The 18917-nt window shown below is 46.3% G+C and overlaps 1 protein-coding gene across 2 annotated transcripts in view; it reads right to left on the bottom strand.

Annotated features, from left to right (window-relative positions):
• MMP28 (matrix metallopeptidase 28) overlaps positions 1 to 18917 on the bottom strand; it is a 27582-nt gene extending 8665 nt beyond the window's left edge. The window contains exons 1-5 of one of the 2 annotated variants that reach the window (XM_083479318.1): positions 18498 to 18917; positions 10856 to 10932; positions 8723 to 8910; positions 2148 to 2369; positions 437 to 682 (exon numbers count right to left, since the gene is read on the bottom strand). In XM_083479318.1, coding sequence (XP_083335444.1) covers positions 437 to 682; positions 2148 to 2369; positions 8723 to 8910; positions 10856 to 10932; positions 18498 to 18605 — 841 coding nt within the window. In that variant the 5' untranslated portion in view covers positions 18606 to 18917. The remainder of the gene's footprint in view (positions 1 to 436; positions 683 to 2147; positions 2370 to 8722; positions 8911 to 10855; positions 10933 to 18497) is intronic. The other variant, XM_083479317.1, reaches the window with a different exon arrangement.

Genomic DNA, 18917 nt, shown 5'->3' with positions numbered 1-18917 from the left:
TTAAAACCCCCTAACAAAGGTGTGGAAAATGATATACGTATATCCATACAGTTTTGTGCTGAGAACCCACCACCGTCCAGGGCAATTGGTGCGACTGTCAAACAATCCCTAGTTTACAGCAGTTCAGCATCATCCCACTTGAGAAACCATGGATCTGTGTTCCTCCTCCTTAAGAAAACAGGCACAGGATGTGGTAGTGGTGAGAGCCAGTGGGGTGTAGTGGTTAGTGTGTGAGATGAGGACCTGGAAGAGACCAGGGTTCCGATCCCCCACTTGACCACGAAGTTCACTGGCTGTGACCTGGTCGACCTCTCAGGCTTCTTGTGGGGATTAAATGAGGCGAGAGAATTGTGTACACCACCTTGAGCTCCTTGGATGAAGAGGTGAGATTGAAAGACAATAAAATAACAATAAATCACAAGCGAGCCACATTTACCGTATAAGTTCTGGACGGACAGGATGTCATCCCAGTTCAGGACAAAATCCTTGCCCAGCTTCTTGTAGTAAGGGGACATGAGGGCACTGCGCACAGGGGAGTGCTCCAGGCCCAGAGTGTGGCCAATCTCATGCGCCACCACCACAAAGAGGTTGCGCCCCTTCCCGCTGTCCAGCGACCACCTCTCGTCGTTGTCGAAGTGAGCCTCGCCCCGGCGGGGGAAGAAGGCATGTGCCAGGGCGCCCCCTGGGGGTGAGAGAGGAGATGCCATTAGACTTCCCAAGCGCAGCAGTCTCATCCACACATTAAAAGATAGGAGTCCTCTTTTCTGGGACTCGTCTTTGTGGAGACCAAATGATTCCATCTGTTTATCAAAAATATTCGTAAACCACCCTTCATTTTCCACAGAGACCATGCAAGGCATGGATTAAACTAATCATGCCAAAAATCATGTTTAGAAAGTGAAGCAGTCTCGAACCCCGGACCCTGTGGTAGTTCTCCTGGCCAATGAAATCGACTCGAATCCTCCTCTTCCTCACAAGAAGCTGCAGTCAGACTCAAAATTGCTAAACACAGGAAGTTTGCATTGGGTCCCTCTAGGCCTGGGTGGCTTGGGAGGGTGTGGGGCATTGCCTTGCCTGAGCATTTAATGGGATCAAAGAATTTTAGGATCAGAAGGGACCCCAAGGGTCATCTAATCCAACCCCCTGCAATGCAGGAATCACAGCTGAAGAATCCCCGATGTACGGCCATACAACCTCTGCTCAAAAACTTCCAGTGAAGGGGAGTCCACCACAGAGGGTTCTAACAGAGATTTCAAAACAAGACCATGCTGATGTTGTATGATCTCCGTCAATATGCTTTGTAAATAAAACTAGCACACTGCACTTCACATGCCTCTCTGTGGCGAAGCTACCTTATCAATCTGTGAATCTTACATCCAAAACATCCCTTATAGGAGTCTATTTTATTTTGATCCCTGTAAAAGTGAATTGAGCTTTCTGTTTCTTTTATTCATGCACAGTTCATTTCTTTGTTGTCTTGTTTGTACGGTGTTGTTTTTGAACACTCAATCAGCACAACTGAAAAAGAAATGATCAGGGGTCCCTAACCTTTTTTGGGGGGTCCAGAGGCATATTTGGAAATCTGGTTAACTGTCGTAGACACTGTAAAATACCCATTTCACCAAAGCCCCAAACCAAACCTTCCTGCTGAGGAACGGCAAAACACTTGGAAGTACAGTCGTGCCTTGGAAGTCAAACAGAATCCGTTCTGGAAGTCTGTTTGCCTTCCAAAACGTTCAAAAACCAGAACACGGCTTCTGATTGGCTGCAGGAAGCCACAGAAGCCCCATCAGATGTTCGGCTTCTAAAAATAGTTCGCAAACTGAAACAGTCATTTCCGGGTTTGTGATGTTCGGGAGCCAAAACGTTCGGAAACTAAGCTGTTCGACTTCCAAGGTCCAACTGTACCTGGAGATGCTATCAGGGATTGAACCTGGGACTATTCCACTATTGGGCCATTGCCCTTCCAGAAGGCAAGGGTGGGAGACGTGCAGCTCTCTTGGAGTTGTGGGACTCCCAACTCCTACCAGCATCAGCCAGCCTGGCCAGCAACAAAGGGTTATGGGGGTTAGGAACCCAGCAACATCTGGCAAGCCAGGGCTTTGCCATCCCTTTTCCAAGGGCTTACAAAGGGAGGACAGGAGTACCTGGTCCATCAAAGGCATTGTCCACACCATCGTTGTGGTCCCCGTGGAAGAAGGTCAGGCGGATGTCGGCAGGATCCCCCGCAGCCTCCCAGAAAACCAAAGAGGAGACATTGCTCCAGAGCTCAAAGGCTGCTTTCACTGCCTGGCGCACCTGATGCTCAGGTAAGTACCAGGGCCAGTTCACCACTCGGTAAGTCAGGTGTCGCTTGTACCATTTGCCACCTATGAAAAGGAAGAGACAGAGACATAGATCGGAGGAGTCGGAAGGTACTCAAAGGGTCATCTCATCCATCCTCCTGCAACGCAGGAATCACAGCTCAAGAATACAGTGGTACCTCGGGGTACATACGCTTCAGGTTACAGACACTTCAGGTTACAGACTCCGCTAACCCAGAAATAGTACCTCGGGTTAAGAACTTTGCTTCAGGATGAGAACAGAAATCGTGCTCCGGCAGCGCGGCGGAGGCAGGAGGCCCCATTAGCTAAAGTGGTATCTTGGGTTAAGAACAGTTTCAGGTTAAGAACGGACCTCCAGAACGAATTAAGTACTTAACCCGAGGTACCACTGTACCTGACACGTGGCCATCCAAGCTCTGCTTTAAAATCTCCTATGAAGAAGAGTTCAGTGCTTTCCAAGGGAATCCACTCCACTGTCAAACAGCTCTTACTGTCACAAAGTTCTTCCTAAGGCTCATTTGAAGTCCTCATGAAAATCCACCAGCATTTTAGTGCCAATTCCTCCTAATATACACAAGTTTGTATTCAATGTATCCTAACACACACATTTCTGCAAGGCAATTTTGCCTGATCTAATGAATTTTTGAGCATTGTTTTCACTAATATCTGCATTTTTATGCACCTTGTACCCTAAGATCTGCATTTCCCCCTACCCATTACTCAGCTGCAGAACTGCACTGCAAAATTCGGAGGAGTGTGCACGGCTGTGTTTCAGTTTGCGTGTTGTTTTGGAAATGGCAAAATCAGGTAGGTTCCCTTTTAAACGTGAACTGATTCCTAACTCCATACAAAGAGACAAGAAAATTTTCTTTTAGCTTGAAAACCTCTTGCAAAAATGTTTCCTCTCTGTTGGGGGGAGGGCTGGCTTCCTGCTAGGACAGGACAGGATAAACAATGAGCTCACAAGAACTATTGAGGCAGATGTCAAGGGAACCTAGAATACCTCCGATTGGGGCTGGGAGGGAATTAAATAATATTATCATTATCATTTATCTGTTTATGTGCTGGTTACAGTGCACATGCATATAATAATATGCAAAGATTGCTTGTCTTTTTAACAGAACCAGTAAACAAATAACTCTCTCTTCTTACTGAGAATCATAGAATCATAGAATTTTACTTTCTGGGAAGGAATAAAAACTCCATGCTGATAAACTTAATATCAAGGTTTTCAAAATATTCCCTTGGACACAGTGCCTGTCAAAAGCCTGATTCTTGTCAAGACATGTAATCAGGCACTCTCCTGCGGCGATTAAAAAATGTCTCTAGGTGACTGGGCTGGAAGATTTAGAAAATGGTAAACATAAACTGGTCCTCCCCACCCCCCACAGCCTCAAATGACTAATGCAGGCTAGCAAACAATTGTTGTGGCCTCCTGACTTTCTGTGCGCCCCCCCCCAATCTCCCATCTCCCATTGCAACCCGCAGCAGGGCTGAAAAGTCACACCTAACCCTGGGCGTGGTGCAAACCTGTTTTAACTCCCCCCAAAGCAATTGCAGTGATTAAATTCCATTCTTGAAACATGACTCAAACATCTGAGCGCTGCCCTCGAGGACCCCTGGAATGGATTCAAGCTGTAGTCATGTTCCCAGAGGGAAGATACACATATTTCTAAATCCCAATCCAATCCCAGGTGTGTTTCTTTGCAGGAGCGAGTTGGAGGGCAGTGGAGAAGTAGTTAAGATGGAGCTAAGGTGGGTCTGGTCCAGAGGGTCCTTCTGGTGCAAAACTCTTCTGTTTGTCCTGTGATTTCTAGGTGAGGATCCAAGATGCTTTTCTTGTGTGTCCCCCGGAAAACCTGCTGTTTACTCCTGAATCAAAACAAGCACCCATCAGACTTGCCCTGCCCATTGGGGCACGTGGTTGACCACCGGGAGACCAGGGTGCTGGACTTTTGGTCTGATCCAACTGCTGGGGTCTTCTTACATTCTTTTGCATTAAGCGCTAAGCTGCCAGTCACCCAAGTTGTTGCTACATTATACAGCGCTATCCCGCCGACATATAGTTAGGCTTAATTGCCGAAGGGCGAGAATGTGGGAGTCGTGCCAACAGAGTGGTCTGCTTCATGTCAGAAAGGACAGACATGTGAAAACAACACAGAGGCAAACTGGGCCGCAGAGTCCTGGCTTTTTCTTCCCCCGCCGTCAGGAACAGATGCTGCCTTGTCAGGCACAGTTTGAGGCCTCCTAGAGCAATTGCCTAATCTCCCCATTTTACATTTCCCATGGCTGGCCTAAAGCACAGCTGTTCATTCGGCTGTCTAGGAAAGATCTCCAGGCAGGGGATCTGGTAAACAGGGAAAGTCCAGTCCCAGCACCTGGATTTTCCCAATGCACAAGAATATTGTTCAGAGCTTACTTTAACTGCTCCTAAAAACAAGATCCTGCCTGCAGCTTTCATGGTGCAAAGTGCTGGCTGTGAACTGTGACATCCTAAATGGTTCAGAAGAACCAGAATGCCCAGAAGACTGATGAACCTGCCTGGTCTTTAAGATGGTCTCCCTAGGGCATTCGTTCCCACCTGCCAAGCTTAGCAAGGATTAGCATGGCAAGGTGTCCTGCTTGACAACAGGGCTGGGTGATATCTGCTTTTCAACAACATGATATATCAGCAGCTAAATATCGCGATATACTGATATATCACAATGTCTGGAATGTATCTTGGCTATTTTTTCCTTCCCACCTTAGGGGAGAAATAAGCAGGCGAGAGACATTGCCCAGCCCTCCAGCTGAGCAAGCCCCCCCCCCCACTCTGGCTCACACGAGCAGGGGGGCGGGGAGGCTTCCTTAAACTGCTCCGCTGGGGGGCAGGAAGCTCCAGGAGTGACCAAGGGAGAGTATCCAGGGCCTTGAAGTCACCCATCAACAGTGCCTGGACAGCAAATTGTGCAGACACACAGCTTTCCTGGTCACTATCTTCCACTGGCTTAGATCATCAGCTTCTTATAGCAAAATTCAAGCTTAAACTGAAGAAAGTAGGAAAAACCACTGGGCCGGTAAGATACAATCTAAATCAAATCCCTTATGAATACACAGTGGAAGTGAGGAACAGGTTTAAGGATTTAGATTTGCTGGACAGAGTGCCTGAAGAACTATGGATGGAGACTCGCAACATTATACAGGAGGCAGCAACGAAAACCATCCCAATGAAAAGGAAATGCAAGAAAGCAAAGTGGCTGTCCAATGAGGTCTTACAAATAGCGGGGGAGAGAAGGCAAGCAAAATGCGAGGGAGATAGAGAAAGATACAGGAAATTGAATGCAGATTTCCAAAAAATAGCAAGGAGAGATAAGAAGGCCTTCTTAAACGAGCAATGCAAAAAAATAGAGGAAAACAACAGAATGGGAAGAACCAGAGATCTGTTCAAGAAAATTGGAGATACGAAAGGAACATTTCGTTCAAAGATTGCCATAATAAAGGACAAAAGTGGTAAGGACCTAACAGAAGCAGAAGACATCAAGAAGAGGTGGCAAGAATACACAGAGGAATTATACCAGAAAGATATGGATGTCTCATACACCCCAGGTAGTGGGGTTGCTGACCTTCAGCCAGACATCCTGGAGAGTGAAGTCAAATGGGCCTTAGAAAGCACTGCAAATAACAAGGCCAGTGGAAGTGATGGTATTACAGCTGAACTACTTAAGATTTTAAAAGATGATGCTGTTAAGGTGCTACACTCAATATGCCAGCAAGTTTGGAAAACTCAGCAGTGGCCAGAGGATTGGAGAAGATCAGTCTACATCCCAATCCCAAAGAAGGGCAGTGCTAAAAAATGCTCCAACTACCGCACAATTGCACTCATTTCACACGCTAGCAAGGTTATGCTTAAAATTCTACAAGGAAGGCTCAAGCAGTATGTGGACCGAGAACTCCCAGAAGTGCAAACTGGATTTAGAAGAGGCAGAGGAACCAGAGACCAAATTGCAAACATGCGCTGGATTATGGAGAAAGCTAGAGAGTTCCAGAAAGACATCTACTTCTGCTTCATTGACTATGCAAAAGCCTTTGACTGTGTCGACCACAGCAAACTATGGCAGGTTCTTAAAGAAATGGGAGTGCCTGATCACCTCATCTGTCTCCTGAGAAATCTCTATGTGGGACAAGAGGCTACAGTTAGAACTGGATATGGAACAACTGATTGGTTCAAAATTGGGAAAGGAGTACGACAAGGCTGTATATTGTCTCCCTGGTTATTTAACTTATATGCAGAATTCATCATGCGAAAGGCTGGGCTGGATGAATCCCTAGCTGGAATTAAGATTGCTGGAAGAAATATCAACAACCTCAGATATGCAGATGACACAACCTTGATGGCAGAAAGTGAGGAGGAATTAAAGAACCTTTTATTGAGGGTGAAAGAGGAGAGCGCAAAATATGGTCTGAAGTTCAGCATCAAAAAAACGAAGATCATGGCCACTGGTCCCATCACCTCCTAGCAAATAGAAGGGGAAGAAATGGAGGCAGTGAGAGATTTTACTTTCTTGGGCTCCATGATCACTGCAGATGGTGACAGCAGCCACAAAATTAAGAGACGCCTGCTTCTTGGGAGAAAAGCAATGACCAACCTAGACAGCTTCTTAAAAAGCAGAGACATCACCTTGCCAACAAAGGTCCGTATAGTAAAAGCTATGGTTTTCCCAGTAGTGATGTATGGAAGTGAGAGCTGGACCATAAAGAAGGCTGATCGCCGAAGAATTGATGCTTTTGAATTATGGTGCTGGAAGAGACTCTTGAGAGTCCCATGGACTGCAAGAAGATCAAACCTCTCCATTCTGAAGGAAATCAGCCCTGAGTGCTCAGCTGAGGCTCCAGTACTTTGGCCACCTCATGAGAAGAGAAGACTCTCTGGAAAAGACCCTGATGTTGGGAAAGATTGAGGGCACAAGGAGAAGGGGACGACAGGGGATGAGATGGTTGGATAGTGTTCTCGAAGCTACAAACATGAGTTTGACCAAACTGCGGGAAGCAGTGGAGGACAGAAGTGCCTGGCGTGTTCTGGTCCATGGGGTCACGAAGAGTCGGACATGACTAAACGACTAAACAACAACAACAAATCTTCCACTGCTATGAGATGTATCTCTATTTAAATGATAGTCATCACTTCTAATTCTGCATCTGTAAGTACTGTTTAAAAATCTAGCAATATGTGATACAAACTTGGTTGACTTCTTTCTGGGAGTGATGCAGTTCTTAATTTTGGGCAGTGGGTAAGCAGCTACTCTAACTGAGAATCTGTAGAGGCCACAGCAAGTTGCCTTAGAGCTGTGGTTCCCAATGTGGGGCAATTTGATTTTTAAGGGGAGCAGTTTGGAAGCTTTAGACCAGTTAATGGCTTTTTAGGCTTTCTAAACCACTGAGCCTAGGGCTTGCCAATTGGAAGGTCGGTGGTTCAAATCCCTGTGTCGGGGTGAGCTCCCGTTGCTCGGTCCCAGCTCCTGCCAACCCAGCAGTTCGAAAGCATGTTAAAGTGCAAGTAGATAAATAGGTACCGCTCCAGCGGGAAGGTAAACGGCGTTTGTATGCGCTGCTCTGGTTTCGCCTGAAGCGGCTTAGTCATGCTGGCCACATGACCCAGAAAAACTGTCTGCAGACAAACGCTGGCTCCCTCGGCCAGTAAAGCGAGATGAGCGCCGCAACCCCAGAGTCATTCGTGACTGAAGTTAACTGCCAGGGGACCTTTACCTTTACCTTTTATCATGTGCATAGGAGTTTACTTTTTGAATAATAAGAATTATATGTCACGGGGAGGGGGACACCAGGATTTTAAAGATGCTTAGGTGGGGCATGGCCAAAAAAAGGTTGGGAACCACTGCGTTAGAGTGAATCAGACCATTGGTCCATCCAGCTCAGCACTGTCTGCGCTGACTGGCAGCAGCTGGCCAGGTTCCTCACGCACAAAATAATCCCAGCCCTGCTTGGAGATGCTGTCCGGAACTGAACCTTCTGCATGCAAAGCAGATGCTGTCACTCAGCCACAGCCCTTCCCCAAAGGACTGCGATAGCTCTGACCCTGCAGCCTAACACAGTCGAGCACACTCAGCCACTGAATACTCCTGGTCCCATAGGAGGGACAGTGAAGTCTGGTGACATTGGCCACCAGCAGGACATTTTCACTATCTTCCTATGTACATATGAATGTAAGGCTGTCATCACGCAGCCCCATCACTGGAGGATTTGTAGTGCTGCATCACAATCCTGGATTTGCAAGAAGTCGGGGTGGGATAGGGGAGCAAAAGAGAAGGCAAGCTGCACCACACCAGAGGCTGTGGCACGGGAGCGAGAAAAGAGGGGCACTGAGAGGGAGAAAGAGCTCAGAGGAAAGCCCCAGAAAGACTTACTCTGATGAGAGAACCGTTTCCGGCGCCTCCTCCTGACGGCCCTTCCCAAAAGCATCGAATCCACCCGGTCCTTCCATGCGGATCGGCTGTCTAGGTCATTCACGCCGCATCGGGGGAGGCTCATGTGGCGGATAGTGGAGGCGTCGAGGGCACCGCTGAGGGGCAGGTGGTACACCCACTGGAATTCCCTGCAAGAGAGGAGGACTTGGTTGGCGGATGATGCTCCTTGGTCTAGGTCTCTAGGTTGAGATCCGCATCATATACTTAAAGCACATGGCTTCCCCAGGAGAGTCCTGGGCACAGTAGCTTTCTCCTCACCAAACTACAATCCCAGCAGTCATCACAAACTACAGTTCCCAAGATTCTTTGGGGGAAGAAGTCATGTGCTTTAAATGCATGGGTTGTGTGTGGCCTATGTCTGATTCTCACCTGGGATGCAAGAGGCCACAAGTTCCCCTGAGGAACCGAGGGCTGTACCTTGAAGGATGGGCCCTAGCTCAGCAGTAGAACATCTCCTTTGCATGCAGACGGCGCCGGGTTCAATCCCCAATGCCATCTCCAGGGAGGACTGGGAGGGACTTGTGTCTGAATTCCTGGAGGGCAGCTGGCCAGTCAGTGTGGACAATCCTGAGCTGGATGGACCTGTGGTCTGACTCTGGATAAGACACCTTCCCATGTTCCCATTTAAACTAGCCCTTTATTCACATCCATGAGGACTAGAATCTTGCCTAATTTTGGGGGGAAGAGTTGTAGTAACAGAGGCGACCCTCTGAATGCAATAGGTCCCAGGTTCTTGGCTGCTTGGCAGCCCAGGTGCAAAATTTGTTTATTTATTACATTTACCGTATATCACACCTTTTCTCCCCTTCCCCACAACAACCCTGTGAGGTAGGTTAAGCTGAGAGGCAGGGATTGGCCCCCAGGGTCAACCAGCTGAGCTTCATGGCTGAACCAGGACTGGAACCCTGGTCTGCACCCCCCCAAGACCCTAGTCCAGCGCTCTAACCACTACACCTCACTGTCCCCTTCACCCTGCCATAAAGCAGTGGCGTCATATGATTGAAACACGCAATGTAACTTTATGGCATTTGTTTTTTGAACAGGGAAGTACTTTCAATAGTGGGCTTTGGCAGCGACAGTGGGATAAGGGCGGAGGGAGAAAATTTAAATAATAATAATAATAATAAATTCTCAGAAGGAGTGTTTGAAGATGGCTGGAGTCCAGAATGCAGCAATGGCATTTCTGGAATCTTCCAGTCGGGCCCGAATTGCAACGCTTCTACAGATCTTGTCCTCCACAGGAGGCTAGGCCCATACAAGGGAAAACGACAGAGCAGAGGCCTCACTCTGTGCTTTGAGTGAGAGAGCAGCAAGGCTGAGCAGAATGGGTTGGGTTTTACGGGCTAGGCTTGAGAGTTGGGGGAGCTGCGATTCCAACACAGCTGTCTTAAAGCAGAATGTCTTAAAGCAGTTGAAGTAAAATTAACATGTAGGCCTCCAGAATCTGCCTGGCGCTGTCCTCCTGAGGCAGCCCACTCACTCCACGTCTTAAGAGAGAGCAAGCAGGGAGACGACGCTTTCATAAAATGTGCACGTGTTAATTTATGGACCCCTCCAGATAGGCGTTTTATTGTGGGCGTGCTCTGCAACAAGGCCTAAACGCAATAATAGTGCCCTAGCGGTGGGTTTATTCTGCTTTATGGGTTGTTCAGCAATGCTCCCCCACTGATGACACATGAATTCTAATGCATCCCAATAGCTAGACAAGTGCAAAACTCCAGAATGCTCATGGAGAAAAGCTCCTCTCTTTCATAACACTAGAACTCATGGGCGAGGTGGTGCCCTTGTGCCCTCAGACCTTGCAACATCATTGGGTGCTGCAGTGCAGGAACCTGTAGGCCTCCTAATGTTGCTCGACTCCCATCAGCCCCAGTCAGCATGGTCAATGGCCAGGGACAATGGGCCTTGTAGTCCACAACGTCTGGTGGGCACCTCGTTGGCTAGCCCTGGACATATAAATAAAATGGAAGGAGGAGGAAGGGTCTGTCTCTGCATGCTCCATCCCACATTGACAAACTTGGGACAAGGCCAGATTGACAATGGTGGCAGCCACAGGACAGCTGTCACACTTACCTAATGGCCTCTGAGAATTCAGCTGGATCCAACCTTTGGTGCATGGACCCAAAATAGCCATATTTTCTAAGGAACTTCTAAAATCAAAAGGAGAGGAGGATTAAAAATTAGATCAAGATTGTCAGAAAATGTTGATCTTATGCACAGAGGATCCTACTGCCCAGAGATTATGCAATAAATGTTATTATTATTATATTATATTATATTAATCAGTGGTACCTCGGTTTTCGAACGTAATCCATTCCGGAAGACTGTGTGAGTTTCCAAAATGCTCAAAAACCAAAAACTCAAAATGGAAGCCTCAAACCGGAAAGGTCAATTCAGAAAACTCAATACGGAAGCCACGTGGTATGTTCAACTTCCAAGGCACGTTCGAAAACCGAGATACTATTCTATTCTATTCTATTCTATTCTATTCTATTCTATTTATATTATATTATATTATATTATATTATATTATATTATATTATATTATATTATATTATATTATATTATATTATATTATATTATATTATATTATATTATATTATATTATATTATATTATATTATATTATATTATATTATTATCAGGCTTCCTCAACCTCAGCCCTCCAGATGTTTTTGGCCTACAACTCCCACCATGCTCCCTAGCTAGCATGCTCCCTAGCTAGGTCAGGGATGATGGGAATTGTAGTCTCAAAACATTTGGAGGGCCAAGGTTGAAGAAGCTTGTATAATATAATATAATATAATATAATATAATATAATATAATATAATATAATATAATATAATATAATATAATATAATATAATATAATATAATATAATATAATATAATATAATATAATATAATATAATATAATATAATATAATATAATATAACATAATATAACATAATTATAATATTATAGATTATAATAAATTCATACACTGCTTGATTGTAAGAAACCTCAAAGTGATTTACAAATAGAAGAAAACAAGGACATTTTTAGAAAAAAAAACCAAATTAAAACATTCAGAAAAATTAAACCAGCAACAAGCTGGTTTTCACAGGGGAGTAACATGCTCCCTGTAACCAGACCCAGTCAGCAGCCTGGACGTCGCATTCTGGAACAGCTAAAGCTTCCAAGCACTTTTCGGAGGCATGGTGGTGGATCTTGATGTCACTTCAATTTCTCTTTGTGCACCTTTTACTCTTGCCAAGAAGCGGCTCCCCTTCCGAACTGCAAAAAAACCCGAGCTTTTGTTCACAGTCCATTCAGTCCGGCTGAGCCTAGCCTCTTCATTCCAGAGTGAGTTTGTGTGCCAGCTCTGTTCTCCCTTCCCCTTATCAGCCCAGATTCCGGACATAAACACCACCCCATGGAACAAAAAGGCAGAGGCCATAAATTTTTCCATTTCTCTGGAGAGCCAGAGACCCTCCGCCCCAAGGCCTGCTAGATGTGAGATGCCACATACCTGGGACAGCAGAGGAGAGGAGACAGGAGGGTCTTTGTTTTATTTTCATTTTTTTTGCTGCTGTTCCTCTGTCCTTGCAGCAAAAGGGAAATCCAGGCAAAATGAGAGGGCGGGGATTATTGTTGTTCTTTTAATTTATTACCTGCCCTTCCTCCTAAAGTGCCAGGATGGGTTACAATCTAAGACACAATACTAAAAACAATTTTAAAAGCTTACAATTACAAAAAATACGATCACAAAAAAAAATCTAATAAAAAGTAACAAAATTTCATACTGTTGTTTAACATTAGACTAAGATTTCCAGTCTTTCTGCATTAGAAATCTTCAAGGCTATCTTCTAAAAAGAGATTTATAGAGAGAGAAACGGTTTAATATCCAAAAGTTTATAATCCTGCACATTTCAGCCCTATCAGGCCCTTCATCAGGTAAAGTGGAGATGGCATAACAAAATCCTAAGTATCTGTATCTTTAAATCCCCTGGTGAAGGAACTGGAAGCTTTAATCATATTGTGTGGATCAGTCCTCTCTCTCTCTTCCTGTATAGGAGTGTATGGTAAGATTTTTCCTCCCTTTCCACAGCAGAGAATATCTCCAAGATGTCAGGTCTTCCCACTGCCCCACCCTCCAATTTTCACCTTTTGAGAAACAGTCAACATTGGGGAGAAACTTTGCCAACATACATACCCCTCAACCGGCCCATTTTAAGTGGGACATCCTGGAAATTAAAGAAGCCATCTCAGCTTCTGATGGGCTCCTGGAATGTCCTGCTTGGCTCTTGCGAGATCGTGGCCCTGAAAGATGCAGGCTTTTGGGCGCCGTGCTCTCATGCAAGTCAAATTATTCGCCTGGGAGTGCAGCCCCAAAAGACTTATATCCCTTTTTTCCTCCCAGGCATGTTGGAGGGTATGTGTCAATTTCACTAATGCTGGATCACGCAGAAATACGTAAACGAGCCTTTCCCAGCCAGGGGACCAACCCTCTAGCTGTTATGGACTACAAATCCCATCAACCCCAGCTAGGGCTGGTGTGAATTGTAGTCTAAAACCTCTGGAAGGTGCTGGCTAGGGAAGGCTGACTTAAACCCACCAAAGAGACAAAGGTGAGACTGACATGCCTTTCCGCTGTTTCAGCAATGCTAGGGACATTGATGAAACCGAAGTACTATCCTCTTTGTTAGACTCTATGTGGTGCTATTTTCCTCTTTTTGTTTGCAAAAGCGCCAAATCAACCTTGGGCCCCTTGCAAATGGCAAGTTTTTGCATGTAAGAACTTAAGGCGATCCTGCTAGATCAAGTCTAGCATCTTGCTCTCACAGTGGCCACCAGGTCCCTATGGGAAGCCCACCACCTTTTGTGGTTGCCAGCAACTGGTATTCAGGAGTATTGCTGCCTCCAGCTATGGAGGCAGAACATAGCCTTCTCCTCCATGAATCTGCCTAATTCTCCGTTAAAGCCATCCAAGTGGGTGGACATCACTGGCCGCCGCAGGAGTGAGTTCCATAGTTTAACGTAAAGAAGCACTTTTATCTGTCCTGAATCTTCCAACTTTCAGCTTCATTGGCTGCCCATGAGTTCCAGCATAGTAAGAGAGGGTATTTTCTGCATATACAGTGGTACCTCTGGTACAGTGGTACCTTAATTCATTCTGGAGGTCCGTTCTTAACCTGAAACCATTCTTAACCTGAGGTACCACTTTAGCTAATGGAGCCTCCTGCTGTCACCGCGCCGCTGCTGCACGATTTCTGTTCTCATCCTGAAGTGAAGTTCTTAACCTGAGGTACTATTTCTGGGTTAGCAGAGTCTGTAACCTGGAGCGTTTGTAACCCGAAGCGTTTATAACCTGAGGTACCACTGTATTCTGGATATATTCTGCTTCAGCTTCTTCAATGCTTCCCCAAAGCTACCACATTGTTGCTGTCCAGAAGGGTTATAGTGCAACGAAAGTGGGACAAAAATTTACCAGAACATTTGTAATATGAAAGAGTTAAGGGATTTCAGCAGAAAGTTACTGCGTTCGCACTGACTGGAAATGAAGCAGGGTAACCACCCTGAAACCTTTGCAGGAACAAACAGTACTGAAAGCAGAATCGTGTGTGGCTGCCCCAAAAGCACCATGAGCACAAATCATCATGAACGTGGGATATAAAAAAAAAGTCTGAATTTAATTGGAGAAATTGAATTTGCCAGCATGTGAATGAGAGTCAGTGTGGTGTAGTGGTTAGAGTGTCACACTAGGACCTGGGAGAGATCAGGGTTCAAATTCCCACACAGTCACATGGAAGCTCACTGGGTGACCTTGAGCCAGTTCCTGCCTCTCAGTCTAAATTATTTCACAGGGTTGTTGTTGTTGTGGGAATGGTGCATCCAAAATGTTATGCAAAGGGTTAATGCTATAGCATAGAATCTTGTCATATATACTGAGGAATTTCACCCCCAGTTAGTTCAGTTATCAACTCTGTGAGAGTTTTAACAGTGAAAGCAGCAAGTGTGTTGTGTACGCTACTACCTGTCCTCTGAGTCAGTCTGTAAATATCAGTCAGTCTCAGATACAAATTCGTGTAAAATATGTTTCAGTAACACAAGCAGTGGCGTAGCGTGGGGGGTGCAGGGGGGGGCCGGCCGCACCGGGCGCAACATCTGGGGGTTAGGGTTAGGGGGCGCAAATCCACGGGTTAGGGGGCACAAATCCACGGGTTAGGGGGTGCAAATCCACGGGTTAGGGGGTGCAAATCCACGGGTTAGGGGGTGCAAATTACTTGCCTTGTCCCGGGTGCTGACAACCCACGCTACGCCACTGAACACAAGTATCAGCTACCTCTCTTGTACATGCAATCTGACCAGAGCAAGTACAGCAGGTTCAAGTCATATGTTGTTTTTAAACTTTGAAAAGCAAGTGTTGCCTGGTTTTTCTAGGAGAAAAGAGAACTATTAAAAACAGTTCAAACCACCCAGGCCAACTTCTGCACAACTCTGTAAAGTACAATTACCACAGTTGTGGGGGTCGAATGTGAAGCAAGGAGAAACATGTACGCCACCTTGAGCTCCTTGGAGAAAATATGGGAAATAAATGCCATGCAGCGCAACTGAATCCCACCCCAAAATGGCAAAATCTGGAAGCAGCCTGTCTAATCACAGCAGGGCACTGTGTATGAGCTCCTAAGCTAAGCAGGTCAGGAAAAGTCTTCTCCCAAAATAGCTGGAGGTGATGTGATGATGATGATGATGATGATGATGATGATGATGATGATGAAAGGCATAACTAGGGTGGACCGCAGTGATGTGTGTCATTAAAGTGCTTGAAAAGGAACATGAGATTTCTACCTTTGCATGCTAAAAACATGCAGCTTGTTTCAGGTGTGACAGTGAAGCTGTGCCCCCAATTTTAATTCAGGGGCCAGGTGGGATGTACTTCAGCGATCATGAAATTTGGGGGACACTGGGGGAAAATGCATTCAGTATGCTAAGAAAAGCAAGCATAAAATAAACACAAAGTAGTATGCACTGTCCCTCTGCCGCCATTTTGTTCTCGCAGCAACACTATGATGTAGGTTTTTCTTTTCCTTTTTGCACACCAGTGCTGAGTTAGAAGACATTTGTTCACCTCCTCCTCTTCCCCAGGCAGAGCCTAATTCTGGTTACAAGCTTTCCAGATAACAGCAGCACAACCTTAACTGATTAGATGAAGGCATCCAGTTTAGAGAGAGATAGATTAAAATTGATAGATCAGATAGATGACAGCTTTCAAGGCTCTGCCCTTGATCCTGAGGCCATAGCAAACAGCCTCTCTTAAGACTCCAAGCAGCCTCTCTCTCTCTCCCCCCCCCCCTGTTCTCCCTCCAAGCCTGCAAAGGAGGAAATGCCCTTTTCTATAGAATATTCCATAAGGCAGGAAACAAACAGGAGACCTTTCCATAGCCCTCTGCCTCTCAGATCCTTGTTTAGCATAATGGAGGATGGGTTGAATACAGACAAAAGAAAGCTCTCCAGATGGTGTGGGCCAGAGGCTGTGCTCAGAAAGCCACAGGCCAGGAAGGCATGTTAAGAAAGAGATGTATTGAGCGCATATGTATTGTGTGCTTTTTAGCTTGTTTATAAGGGATCTACTGTAGAGTTAGGAGTGAGCAGTGAAGTGGCCACGTTTGCTGATGATGCTAAATTGTCTGGGAGTAAGCAATCTTAATTTCACATATAGACTCACGGGGTGTGAACTGGAGGTGATGGACCAGGAACGAGACTTTGGGGTTGTAGTGGATAGCTCAATGCAGATGTCAACGCAGTGTGCAGTTGCTACGAAAAGGGCAAACTCCATGCAAGGGATCATTAGGAAATGAAATGAAAATCATATAGGACTGTAGAGCTGGAAGGGGCCACGAGGGTCAAAATAAAACTGCCAATACAGTGGTACCTCGGGTTACAGATGCTTCAGGTTACAGACACTTCAGGTTACAGACTCTGCTAACCCAGAAATAGTACCTCGGGTTAAGAACTTTGCTTCAGGATGAGAATGGAAATCGTGCGGTGGCAGCAGGTGGCCCCATTAGCTAAAATGGTACCTCAGGTTAAGAACAGTTTCAGGTTAAGTACGGACCTCCAGAACGAATTAACCCAAGGTACCACTGTATCATAATACCGTTATACAAATCTATGGTGAGACTGCATTTGGACACTGGTAGTCTCACCTGGTCGTCTGTTCTTAACCTGAAACTGTTCTTAACCTGAGGTACCACTTTAGCTAATGGGGCCTCCCGCTGCTGCCGCGCCGCCGGAGCACGATTTCTGTTCTCATCCTGAAGCAAAGTTCTTAACCTGAAGCACTATTTCTGGGTTAGCAGAGTCTGTAACCTGAAGCGTATGTAACCTGAAGCGTATGTAACCTGTGGTACCACAGTAATTGTAAATTGCTTTAAACAGTTTTTTTTTTTAAAAAAAATTATTATGTTTTAATTTGTTGCCCTGGAACATTAGGGAGAAGGACAGGTAATTAAGAACAGACACACATCCCTTTGAATTCTAGGAACATAGGAGACCGAGTCAGATTGTTGATTCATCTAGCTCAGTACTGTCTACATTGAGTGGCAGAGGCTCTCTGGGATTTTAGGCTGGGGGTCTCTTCCAGCCCTGGAGATGCCAGGGATTGAAATTGGGGCCTTCTGCAGGCAAGGCAGGTGTTCTAGCACTGAGCTACCGACCTTCACCTAAAAATAAAGAAAGAATCCAGTCCTCATGCCTCTGGATAAATGGCACAATTAAATAGGAACATGGGCAGTTGCTTCAAACTGAGTTAGACCATTGGGTCCATCTGGCTCAGTACAATGGTACCTGGGGTTACATACGCTTCAGGTTACAGACTCCGTTAACCCAGAAATAGTGCTTCAGGTTCAGAACTTTGCTTCAGGATGAGAACAGAAATCGGGCTCCGGCGGCATGGCGGCAGCAAGAGGCCCCACTAGCTAAATTGATGCTTCAGGTTAAGAACAGTTTCAGGTTAAGAACGGACCTCCAGAACGAATTAAGTTCTTAACTCGAGGTACCACTGTATTCCCTATACTGACTGGTAGCAGCTCCCCAAGATTTCAGGCAGGGCTCTCTCTCTCAGCTCTACATGGAGATGCCAGGATTTGAATTTGGGACCTTCTGAATGCAAGACAGATGCTCTGACCACTGAGCTATGGTCGCTCCTCCGCTGTTTGTGTCTGCAGATTTTGGGAGCTGTCACTCAGCTTCCTTTCCCATCAGGGCATAACTCATAGCTCCCTGCTGGAGTCTTGTAACTTTCTGCCACACATTTATTCCTCTGATTTATGGCCCTTCCAGACAGCAATAGCATGATAGCATTGGGGACGCATCTCGGCACAAGCTAAATCAGAATAAACCTACCAATGATGCCCTGCTGTTGTGCCATAATTATTGCAGGAAACACCCAAATTAAAATAAAATAAAAACCCACCAGTCTGAAGGTTGGTGTTTCTGAAAGTTGGAGAGGGCACTCTCTCTCTCTCTCTCTCTCTCTCTCTCTCTCTCTCTCTCTCTCTTTCACACACACACACACACACACACACACACACACACACAAAATTGAGTAAGCACGGGTTTTAAAAACAGAAACTTCTTTGCATCCAGTTAGCCAGAAAAGTTCATGAGCACCTCTTTCTTGGGAAGAAATCTGGGCATTAACCCCTCCCTTCCCTGCTCTTGGGAGCCTCACCTCCGCCTCCTGCTGGCTCTCAGCCCCCGCCCGGCCGAGCCCCGCGCTGTCTCCTCGGGAGTAGAGCCGCGACAGAAGCAGGAGACCCAGGATCGGGGCTGCGGCCATCGCCCAGCCGGATGAGAGCTGCTCTCCGGAGCTCCGCTCAGCCTCCTTCTCTCCCTCCCATCCGGCGGCGCCGGCTGAGCACGCCCAGAGGAGATGGCAGGAAGGCAGGCAGGCAAGCAGGCAGCTGGCGGGCTGAGCAGCTCCTGCCTTCGCACAGACACACAGAAACGCAGCCTCGGCGAGGCTTTCCCCTTTTCCTTAGGCTGGACCGCTTGAAGGGGCCGCTCCCCTTCCGCACTCGGCGCCTTTTTACGCGGCAGGCAGAAATCCAACAGGGGTAGCCAACGCCCGTGCGTTGTGATTCTAATGAAA

This window comes from Podarcis liolepis (genome assembly GCF_965112155.1).
Source record: "Podarcis liolepis genome assembly, chromosome: 16".
Lineage (NCBI taxonomy): Eukaryota > Metazoa > Chordata > Lepidosauria > Squamata > Lacertidae > Podarcis > Podarcis liolepis.
This window is presented reverse-complemented; position numbering and strand designations above follow the sequence as displayed.